At 42.1% G+C, this 12006-nt stretch overlaps 1 protein-coding gene across 4 annotated transcripts in view; it reads left to right on the top strand.

The window, feature by feature from the left end:
• RBBP8NL (RBBP8 N-terminal like) overlaps positions 1-12006 on the top strand; it is a 249042-nt gene that overhangs the window by 175329 nt on the left and 61707 nt on the right. For 3 of the 4 annotated variants that reach the window (XM_069650751.1, XM_069650749.1, XM_069650750.1), the window contains 2 exons: positions 964-1049; positions 2377-2525. In XM_069650751.1, coding sequence (XP_069506852.1) covers positions 964-1049; positions 2377-2525 — 235 coding nt within the window. The remainder of the gene's footprint in view (positions 1-963; positions 1050-2376; positions 2526-12006) is intronic. The other variant, XM_069650748.1, reaches the window with a different exon arrangement.

Genomic DNA, 12006 nt, shown 5'->3' with positions numbered 1-12006 from the left:
ATGGTTTCTGCATGTTATAGCTCACCATGACACTGTGGCAGGCTCAAACGTCTGGCACTTTGCACACAAACTTGTCAAATTTGCACCTCTGCCATACTACCCCTCGCAAATGCTGTTGAGGGCCTAGGGAAGTAAGCGGAAGGGCTCTTCCATCTGTGTTTTCTTGGTCATGACTTCACCATGCAGTGAGCTAATTCCAGAGATACCCTGTGGCGCAGCGAACACCTCTTCTCCAGCGACCTCTCCTCTCTGCACTGCGCCCCATAGAATACAGTTGAGCCCTATGATACATGTGGTCCATCTTTACACATAGCTCCTCCACTGTATCCTTATCAGGCCTTCCTGTGCATCTTATCTATCCTTCGCCCTCATCCCAACTATCTACCTGACTTAGCTCCTCCCCGACACTACTGTATGTTCTATGATACTCCTTCTTTGCCTCTCTTTCAGGCAAAAGCGCTTTGAGGACATAAACCATGGCAGAAGGCGCAATACAAATGCAAGATATCGTAGCATATTCAGCACATCAATTTGTTGCATTTTAACTACAGAAGAAAGGATCTTAACCTTGACTACATGATACATATTGTTTTTTTATATGTTTTATATGTTTCATCTTTTAATGTTTGTATGGGTTGTAAACCTGATTGTTTATACTAACTGAATGAGGATGCCTCAATCATTGTTTGCATGTGGACTGACCAGAGCTAGGAGGTCTGCACTTACAGCCTAGCCAGGACCTGCTCAGCCTGTCTCACTAACTCCATTTGAATAGCCTGACAGGAAGTATACCATCACAGACTAATAAGGACTAGAGCAGCATGTCCAGTAAATAAGAGCTCCATACTGGAATGGCCAGGACCAGCCAGGCACTAGGGAGTGAGGCTACAATTCCTGGGAAAGGCACAACCTACCGCTGTCAAAGTGGGGCCACTCAGTGACTGGTTGCCTTTTGTCTTTCAGAGAAAACAGGGTCAAGGCATTCTCCTGGATCCAGAACATCACCCGCTGCAAATGTGACACCTGCTGATCACCGGCTCTATGAAATGGTAAGTTACCAGAACATTGTAATGCACTCAGTGGCATCTAAACGGGACGGGAGGAAAGCCCGACAGGCTTCAGTATCAGACATCCCGGTTGAAATGGCCAGTGAAAGATACCAGGCTCCCTGGGGTGAAGGCTGTCTCACAGTTCCCCTATCAACAAGAAAATTAGAGCATTTAGACAAGCGGCCTTCAAGTCCAGCCCACAAGAGCAAAATCCACTCCATGTTTTCAGGACATGCATAGTAAATGCATTTGAATACAGAAAATCTAAATGAGAGGTAGCTACATAGTCAGCGGTTACCTGGAAAAGGTGGTGTGCTTGGGGCTTTTGACAACAGGACTTGAAAGCCCATGATTTAGACTAGAAGCCGTTTGGCCCTCTATGAAGCACCTCAAAACCTTCCTCTTCGCCTCCACTTTCTCTCCCTCTCTCCCCTGCTAAAGTTACTGAAACTGCACTGAATCTGCAACTGGGCCACTCACCGTTCTCGGTCCTTGGCCCAGCCACTCTCCCCTGCACTGCCTCCCTGGCACCCCCTGCACTATGGGACTGTGTCTGTATCCCTACAGCCCCTCTTCCCAGCACTTGTCTGCACTTACTCGCACTTGCCACTAGCTGGCCCTTGTTATTTTTCCTGTATGCTATTAACCCTGTACTGCACTCTCCCCGCTCCCTTTCCCCCTTGCACTTCTCCCTTTCCCCTCTACCCTTGCGCGATCTGAATGACATCTGGCCTAGTAGGATCGTTGTCTGTCTCCCCGTGTTCCCCCCCCTGCCTCGTCGCGCCTTGAAACACTTGTGTATAGGCGCGTTACAAATGCCATATCATATCATATCATATGTTAGCTCTAAGGGTCATCCTCAGTAAGGGACCCTTTAGGTATAGAGTTTTCAGGATTCATAAAGTGGCAGTAAGCCACGAGTCTGGGGGACAGTAAGGCACGACTGGAAAAGGCCAAGGAAGCTGGTTACTGTGCTTCATTCTCCTCCCTCCCATACAATGTCTGCAGGCAGGTTCTTCCTGATCTCCCTTTCACTGCCTAATCGATCCATTTGCATTCAGAGATCCGCGTTGAAGGGAGGGCTTGGATGGAGAGCTCGGGGCCTACATAAATGCACCTCCTACCATTTATAATGTGCTTCTAAGCATGATTATGGTTCCACTGAGATCAAGGCTTCAAAAGACCTTCTCTATTTTCAACGAAACTTCAGTACCTCTAGGGTTCACCTAGGTGTTAGTATGCTTCGATGTGTGGGATAACATAGGGACGCTGCAGGCCAGGGAAAGCCTCAGCAACATGAACTAACCTTTGACTCCTTTGTATTGAGAACCCGCAGCGGATATCCAATCAGCTTCATGGAACCATTGCAGTAGTGCGGCCTGGCTCTGGATCCTGCCCACCTGAAAGAAGCTCAGAAGGACCCACGCAGACACCGTGTAACGCTGCAGGGCAAAACTACCACAGCGATGCTGACACGTACGTAACACATCAACACTGACAAATATATACTATCTGAGTAACTGGGCCTGAAGAGCTGAGCTCTAAAAAAGGGAAAAGAAAAAGTAGAAAAAGTAGAAATCTGTGCTAACTAAAAATAAGTGATTTTTTTAAATGTGATCTAACAGAAGAGACTCCAGTTTAATAAGAATCCTTCTGTCTTAAAGAAACAATCCTAGCATTATGGGATGACCGGTCCAGTGGTCCACACTAGAGCTGTCCGCTGTTGCCTTCCCATTGGTAGTAGTAAAAAAGGTCCCTCCGAAAAACAGAATTCTACTTTATGTTTTTCATTTTGATGTATTACTTTATTTATTGCTTTTTTTGCATGCCAGGCCACCAATAAATCAGATTTGCAGGGCAGCTGACAAATCATGGAAGAGTAGAATCCTAGGAGTAGATGTTTCCACGGAAGGAAGACATTCAAAGATAGTCTGTAGAGCCCACCAAATGTCTGCAGGGCCTGTCTGCTGCGATAACCCCCTTTATGACGTCATGGAGCACATCATGTCTCTGAGGAGGCAGGGCCGCCAGGCAGCAGGTGGAGGAGAAGATCTATAAGTGCAGGGTATGTGGAATAAGTCAACAGTTTGTCATGGCGCACAGGACAATTTCAGCACCCATACTTATTTTGTCTTTACAGCAGTAGCTTGGCCATATTCACTGACAGAAGAATTAGCTTCAGACATCAAATGGGTAGCAGTTTCTAAGTTTAAGATAATATTGTAATTAAATAAATAATTCTTATGCACTATTATTTAAGATGTTTTTTCCAAGATAGCATTTATGTACCTCTTTGATGATTTAGTGGAGGTTGCAAAGCGTAGAGTGGATACAGCAGCAATCAGGTTTTTATGTGATATTGGAGGCTTTTGTAAGAATAAATCTGTCCAGGTGGCTGTTCTTCAATGATTTAGACTGCCCGCGACCTGTCAGAGTTGGTGTTAGAGATTTGACTCCTGACACTCTTTTTGGATTGTAGGCAGAGCGCATCAGGAGTCACCATATTAGGGAGCAATGCACTTCCTGGAGTTCCCATCGGGTTTGACACCACTTCCTCTGCTTTGTACACCTATCATGCATCTTAAAGGATCATTATGCTAGACCTTGCCAGATGTTAAGTTCACAGCAAGACAAAGAGAGCAGGGGTTTGTTAGAGGGTATTAGCATATGGATGTCATTATTGACCTCCTTCCAGCCAATGAGCATGCCTGGAGAGCAGTCACTGACTATTGGTATTGTCTCTAGTCCAGACATTCTGGCTGCTGAAGCATACAGGAAAAAGGCAGAAGATATTTCTCTGCATTAAGGAAACACCAATGCAATTTCCAGCAAGATTTATTCATTTTAAAAAAAAAATGTTATTGTGCTATGGTTTACAATTTGAACAGTTCACAATTCAAATATAACATTTTTCAACATTCTTGTATAACACAAGTATAACACCTACTTAAAAAAAAAATATTTAAAAAACTAAAGTATATCATTATTATAATATAACAATCCTATGTTATATCCAAACTAAAAAACAAATATAGGAAGGCTCTTTGAAGAAAAATGGATAAAAAGAAATTCAACCTTCTTCTATGATGTAGATACAATGCAATTATACTGTCGGCTAAAAAAGCAAAAAGTAATCAATACGACAATATGATATTAGTGGCTAAAATGGCTCTGTGCTATCTGCAGGAACCCATTTCATTATTGTACAGTAAATTGTTACTTTAAACTCTTTAAAATATCTTCTAATTTGGAGATATGCACCAATTGAGTGAATATTTCATTCAGAAATGCTACTAGCGCAATTGCAAGGGATAACTGCTCACTATTCATTAATCTACAGCCAAAGTTAGTCAGGACAACAGCCTCACTGGAGTGAAAGAATCGTTCAAAATAATATATTCCTCTTTCTAATAAGCCAGATTATTCTAAAATCAAGTGGCAAAGGGATTCCAAATTGTTTGTTTTGCATATTCTGCAGTTCCGTGACTTGTGAGGAATTCAAAGCCATGGGACCAATTATTTCAAGAATGTGCCGACAATTGCATCTAAATCTCAAAAAACCCATTCTCTGGTCCAGTGAGCGAAATTTAAAAGTGTAGGCCATAGAGGATCTTAATCTTGGAAGACAATTTGCATATTCCTTTTAAAGTTTCAGGTTTGACAGGCTTTAACGATTTTCGATATGTTCCCACTCGCTTAGCTTCTTTCTTATCAATAAGGAGCTGGAGCTTATCTGCATCAAATCTACGCTCACCTTTGTATATACCTCTCACAAGCTAACGTATATTTGTCCAGGGAACAATCAGCACATGTTTGTTTGACCTCCCCTAATATAGTAAAAAGAGAGTTACACCCGATCTCTTTTATTTGTAAGAAAATACACAATTGTTTCCATTTCTAAGTATACCACCATGATCTTTAACCCGGCTCTAGATGAAGTACCACCATGGGCAATGAGGGGGGAAGTCCCAACGCAGTATGCCAAATATTCCCCTCAAAGGCCATTTTCTGTTCTTAATCTCAATGAGCTCCAAGCCATATTTTACATTTGGCAGTATCTTAGCTTTATAGAATTCTATTAGTGGCCGTAAGGTATAACAAAAGTATTTGGCCAATATAAACCTCATTTCAGTTCTGAAAAGATCAATCTTTGCGGAGATGTTCTCCTTAATTATCCATAGCTAATTCATATTGGTGAAAACAAATCCCAGATAGAGGAATTGTCATACCTCCTCTATCCCCTTATCATTTAAGAGTCACCTAAACTGTTTATACTTCTGCTACACTGGAATCCTAGATTTACTCGAGTTTATCTGTAGCCTGTTCTCATTGGCATATTGTCCCATGTAGTCCAAACGTCTTTGTAATCCAATAGGGTGGAGACTAAAAGAATCACATTGTCGGCATATGCCAACTAACCAACCTATTTTAGGTGGAAAGAGAGTGGTTTGTGCAGTGCTTCAAGCCGATCCGAACTATACAGGTTGAACAGGGAGCGGGATAAAACACACCCCTGCCTTAGACCTGAATAGACCAAAACCTTTCTAGATAATGCACCTTCAGAATGTATGTGGATTCGCAGGCTGTTATTGATATAAAACAGTATCAACATGTTTAAAAGAGCCTGTGGAATGCCCCAATTTGATCATTTTGGCCATAAAGACAAACTTTCTATCCCCTTTATCAAACGCTGCAGACATATTGAAATTAGCCAAATAAAAGGGCTGTCCCTTTGGTCTAAGAGCTTTAAGTTGGCATAAGGAATAGATCAGACCATTCAGCGCTGTCACCATATGCCTACAGAAATTCGTTTGATATATGCTCAGACTCTCAGTTCTATCGGTCCAGGGCTAGTCATTTAGAACGAAGGCAGAAACCACTTTACTTGGAGTATCAATTAAGGAAATAGGTCTGTAGCTCAAGGGCAAGGTTCTTTCCCCCTTTTTATACATGGGGACTATAATTGCTTTGTGCCATGAATTGGGTATAATTCACCCTTCAGCCACCTGCTTGATTAATATTAACAGCATATTCGACCATAAGCTTATATTATCCTTTAATACTATGCTAGAAATGCCATCAGGGAGATTATCCAAGTGCAGACTTAGCTGTACTTTATTGTGTCCTTTTAAACCCTTCCAGATTCCTCCATTATCATTCAGGATGAATATTTCCACCATCTATTGATTAGAGGTTATGTTATTTTGTATTTTGTACGTTTTATGCCAATTTTTGTGCCTTTGTTTAATCCGTTTGAGTTTTGGAATTCTTACATCATGCTAAAGCAATTTGTTGGTGTTTGGATTCCAATCTCATTTCACTTTTACATTTGCAAATGATTGTATCAAAAGGGTGTTTATGTGGTGAAATAAAGAGGGCTGTTTCCAGCTATTATTAGTTAAAGCATTCAGTGACCAGTTATTCACATTGGCTGATGAAAAATGTGTGTGAGTTACTTCTTCTTGCTCCAAAATATGGTGTAAATTCTGCTTACACTATGTTGTTTGATCTTAGTAAATTTAGCTTTACCTACACTATTTATTTGTTTAGTGAATCAGCTGTGAGGAATAGTGGGATTCAGTCACTTCTCTCAAGGGGGGGCTTTCCCTGTGAGGTTATGGAGGTGAGCCCACAACGCAATAGCCTCCCTAGTGGTAGAGGCAAGATGGACCTCACTGGGAGAGTCTCCCCCCTTGGGGACAAGGACTCCCATTCCGATGAGGAACTCTCTAACCCACCTACCTATAGCCCATCACTAATAAAACCTACTGGAAGAAAACAGGAAGATCAAGCTGATATTTCTTATTGGTACATAGACCCTTTCTGAAAACCTGAAAAGAAATGCATATGTGGCACTGAAAGAAAACCTCTGGAGTAGTACAGAGTACAAATAAAACAAAGAAGAAGGGCTATTAGGCTGCGCCGGGGAAATCCCATGCCAGCATCATAAATCGGAGACCTGGGAGAGAGAGAGAAGCCTGGGAGTGCCAAATCAGCTGTGGGAGCGAAGCTGAAGGAAACATAAGACAGACAGATTACGATGTTGGGAAGAAGATGCCGTGAAACCTGAAGCAAGAGAAGCCAAATGACTGGTACGGTTTTCAAGGGGTGATCAAGTAAGAAGTGGTGGCGTGACCGGAACCCAATGGACTTGGGAGTCCCTAAACAATGCTGAGACCACATAAATGAAGGCACAGCAGAGCATTCAGAGCGAGGAAGAATCGAAGAGCCGAGAAGCCAAACTGACAATCACCGAAGATAGCTGCATCCGAACTGCAGGCCTGGTGACATGATCCCTGAGAGATAAAGGTAGCAGGGGATGCAGGAGACCCAGGAGGGGGGGCAACAATAATGAATGGAACATTCAAACCCATTCCGGTAAGGACCAGATATTAAAAGTATTGGAGAAGAGTGAGAATTTATACTGGAACAGTCATACCCCCAGTGGAGAACAAGTATTGGAGAAGAGTGAGAATCATTACTGGAACAGTCCTACTCATCCCAGTAAAGACCAAGTCTTGGAGAAGAGTGAGAATTGTTACTCGAACAGCCATACTCGTCCTAGTAAAGACCAGGTACTGGAGAAGAGTGAAAGTCCTTACTGGAACACTCATACTCGTCTCAGTGAAGACCAAGTCTTGGAGGACAGGGAGAATCGTTAATTGAACACTCATACTCGTCCCAGTAAAGAAAAGAATTGGAGAAGAGTGAGAATTGATAGTGGAACACTCATATTTGTGCCAGTAAAGAAAAGTATTGGCAAAGAGTGGGAATTGTAGTGGAATACTCATACTCGTCCCAATAAAGAAAAGAATTTGAGAAGAACGAGAATAGTTACTGGAACAGCCATACTCTTTCCAGTAAAGACCAATTATTGGAGAAGAGTGTGATTGTTATTGGAACACTCATACTCGCCCCAGTAAAGACCAAGGGCCTGATTCTGAGGTGTGTGTTATAGTGGAAAAGTGCTGTGTGGAAAGACACTTTTCCATGAAGACATGTATTCTGATGGAATACAGGAGTGACGGCAATGAACAAAGTCTGCTACTCCTGCAAAGCCACGATTTACGGCATGCCAACAGCAATGCCAACTGCCCCACATGTAAGGGGCTGGCAAGGACTGTATTCAGAGGCCAGGGCACCCTTCCTGCACCAGCCTAAAGAGACATTCATTAATGGTACCCTGTGAGGTGGCATTAAACTCCACAGCACACTTTTTCCAGTTATGAACATAGAATTTCTCAGACTGCAGCACCACTTTTCCAGTTTAATGAATGTTTAAGTAAACGTTCTTATATTCGAAAAGTGGAAGTCTTTTGAGAAATGCTCACAATGCCACTGGAGCACATGTCTCCCCCACTAAGAGAGATTTTAGCAACGTTTGCTGCTAGAAAACACAACATTTCCCCTCCAATATTTCCACCCTTCTCAGTATGATGATGCTGGAAAATGGAGGGGAGAATTTCGGCTTTCCTCGCAATATTTAGCACACGCTCAGAATCAGTCCCCAAGTTTTGAAGAAGAGTGAGAGTCATTGCTGGAACCCTTATACTAGTCTCTGTAAAGACCAAGTGTTGGAAGCATATCAGAAGAGTGAGACTCACAATTGGACCAGTCCTATTTGTCCTTTTTTAAGAGAAGGATTGGACATTGAATGAAGAGAAGGTCTCAAGTTTAACTAACGATGGCGGAATAGAAGTGCCCCAAGAAAAAAGGGAAATAAAAACAAATAAGTTTGCAGGCGAACAGTATAAAAGGGATAGGCAGAACTAGCCTGTGACAGAAACCATTAAAAACTTGAAGAACCCAATATCTGAACTATATGACTTGATAAAAGTAATTACAAAGAACTACCTACGAATACTTCGCTAAAGTGAACTTGCTGAGAAACCAGCCTAAAGGAGAAGGGAGTCATTCTCCTGTACCTTAGTTGTTTTGGTGGTGATATGGTCAGGTTAGACTAGTTTGGACAGTGAACAGATCTTCCTTTTGGACTCACTGACAACTGATGAGCACCCTAGTTAGTTTTTGTTGGGTTGGGAAAGCTCGTAGTTTAGGGAAAGTCAGGAGTTTTCACTTCCCTCGCATGTAACGTCTGACCACAACAGCTCAGGTCCTATATATCCGTTTTATCATGGTTTTCCTTGGTTCTCTCAGGCTTTTCACTTCGGTTTGAACCTCCATTGCATGGTGTTTCTATTTCCCTATTTTTTGGACAGGAAGTGATGTTTTGGACATCAGACTTTTTTACTAACAATACACCACTGGCCTATCAGGAAATGACTGTCCATGTTATAGTGTAATTTATACACTTTTGTAATTTACCAGCTATGGCATAGAACATTGTCACCCGACACAAGGGTTTCCTTTCACCTTGGATGTGGTTATTAGCCATTATCCAGTGCACGCATACTCTTTTTTTAAGGTACATGGTCACATGTAGTCAACACTGCGTGAATTGTGTCCTTCATTGTAACTCTGTGGAGATTGCTAATGAGAAATATTCTCTTTATGATCCTTTTGTTTTTCAACAACTTGTTCCGGACCCATCAACGTTTATTTCTCACCCACTCTGGTAATGTTCTTGATATTTACGTATCTTTTATGTGTCTCTCACTTCTTGTCTGAATTCTTAATTCTGTTCCCCTTCCTGTAACCAATGCCACACCATTTAATTCCTGTTTCTTTTTTTGGAATTTGTTTTGACTTATGACATATGTACATGTGTGTATACTTATGGTTCCTTTCTTAAATCTTTTTCGGCAAAATGCTTTTATCTGTTATGTTTGATGTTTTGATGTTTTATGTTTGTTTAATGCATAGTCTTGCCTTGAGAAGGACCCAGTGCGGGTTGAAACAGGTGTCGGCAGACTAGATACGGCAGACTAGATCTGGAATATTAAATCATGGTAAAATACAACATTTGGAACACAATCACTTTGTCTTCCAGTTATTGCATATTGTATCATTGTCTTGAATCATTGTATTGCCCTCAGCCAAAATTCCATACTGGCAGCGCATCATTTTTGTTGGGGATACCTTTATTCCTATTATCAATCATATGGGCATTTGACTGCTCTAGGTGAATAGAACGAATGTTAAAGCCTTTTTAAAATGCTCTTAATGTCCATCCGCACCATGGAATGAGACCTTACTTCCAACCTTATATTGTCTATAGCCGCACAAGTGCTTGAAGAACAAAGTTCATGGCCAAAATTGAGCTGCCCCCCCCCCAAAAGTTGAAAAGTCAGGACAAGCCGAGGACTCCCAGTTATACAGATGCGAGGCTCTTACATCCAAGTTTTATCTTTCAAAATCTCTCCCTCCAAAGGCTTCCACCGATTCTTTTGAAGGGTTCCCCGGGCCCGAGGGATTGAAGAGGCAGGATGAAGCACTTAAGTTAATAGGTGGTGCAGCCAACCCCAAGATTTCCTCTTCCAAACTGATGCATGCCTCACGCAAGGAAACGTTAGGTTAACTTTGCTGATCCCCTTCTTTTGAAAATACTGGAGGCATACTAGAACGCCCGCTTGTCTCTTCCTCTGGACGTATCGAGCACTGCAAAGCTATATAACTTTGGAAGTGCTTGTCGAAAAAAAGTAATTTTTGTTTGCGCAGCAACCTGACCAGTTGTTGAGTTCACAGCCTCTTATAAGAGAAGTAAAACTTCTTTGTGGAATGGCCTAGCCGGCAGGGGTCTGCAACCTGTGGCTCTCCAGATGTTTCGGACTACAACTCCCATGATCTCCTGACATTGACTATGCTGTACAGGCCGGATGGGAATGGTAGTCCAAACACATCTGGGAGCCAAAGGTTGCAGACCCCGCCCTAGCGTCTTTACTTCTCAAATTTTAGTGTTCTTATGCCTCTCATTTTTTCTGAGTAAGGTTTGGAAAACTGAAGCAGATGCAAACAAATGAAAGTGCCTTCCGCCACTCACTAGCAAAATCACTTGCTCCTATCAGGACGTTCACATCGGGTCCTAGGGAGCAGATTATGGTAGTCGCTTATGCAAAGAAAGAGTCTCCCCACCCCAAGGCTCAACAACGAAGATCTACTCAAGGTTGGTGCAAACCAGCCAAGACCAAGGAAGGTACATCGTTAATTGCCATGATTCAGTACACGTGGGCAGAGACGTCCTCAAACTGCACTCAAAACTGCCTCTAACAGCACTCAGAGAGCACACTGCGGGGCTACACACTCTTTGCCAGTATTAGAGCACTTATCCTAGTGTTGCATGAAAGTGAGTCCGGCCAGCAACAACTCAGCAGCAACAGTGTTCCTTTGCCTCTGCCTCTAACTGCACTCAGAGAGCACTCTGCGCTTTATTTTTTCAAAAGCACTTTGAGAGGATATTTTTTTATCTGCAACTGCAACATGACATACAAGATCCAATTTAACGCAAACATGCTGAAGCAAAGAAAAATGCTTTCACTTTTGGAAATGTTCACTTTTGCCAATGGATGCTCATGTCCAAACAGCTGCAGTTCATTGTAGCTTGCACTTAAAATGCTTACCTTATAAAGGGAACCATCTTCTTTAAAGATTAAGATATAAACCCACATTTACCTTACTAACATATTGTGTGTATTTACTTTACTTATTATTAAAATAGCAGTTTATATTTCACTGCCACAACCCAAAACCTATATTGCTACTACAACTATGTAATAATACCCTCATAAGCCCTCCGAGGGAGCATTATCACTTGGCATAGTGACTCTTCACAAAGTTATGGCCTTAGATGAATTGGCAGCGGGCCATTACCCCATGATAAGAACCCATTGCTGGTGTGTAAGGCTATAAAGCTAACCATTAATAACAAAGATATTCAAGCTAAAATGAGGCGAGCATGTTTCAGTCAGGTTATGTGATACAATGCCAGCAAGTTTACATTTCTACAGAAAAATAATAAAAATGTGAAATTAAGCAATCTGTGTCCCAGAGCATCATGTTC

Source organism: Ambystoma mexicanum, chromosome 3p (assembly GCF_040938575.1).
Source record: "Ambystoma mexicanum isolate Mex_15411 chromosome 3p, UKY_AmexF1_1, whole genome shotgun sequence".
Classification (NCBI taxonomy): Eukaryota; Metazoa; Chordata; class Amphibia; order Caudata; family Ambystomatidae; genus Ambystoma; species Ambystoma mexicanum.
The sequence above is the reverse complement of the archived record's forward strand: the minus strand, read 5'-3'. Positions and strand labels throughout refer to the sequence as shown.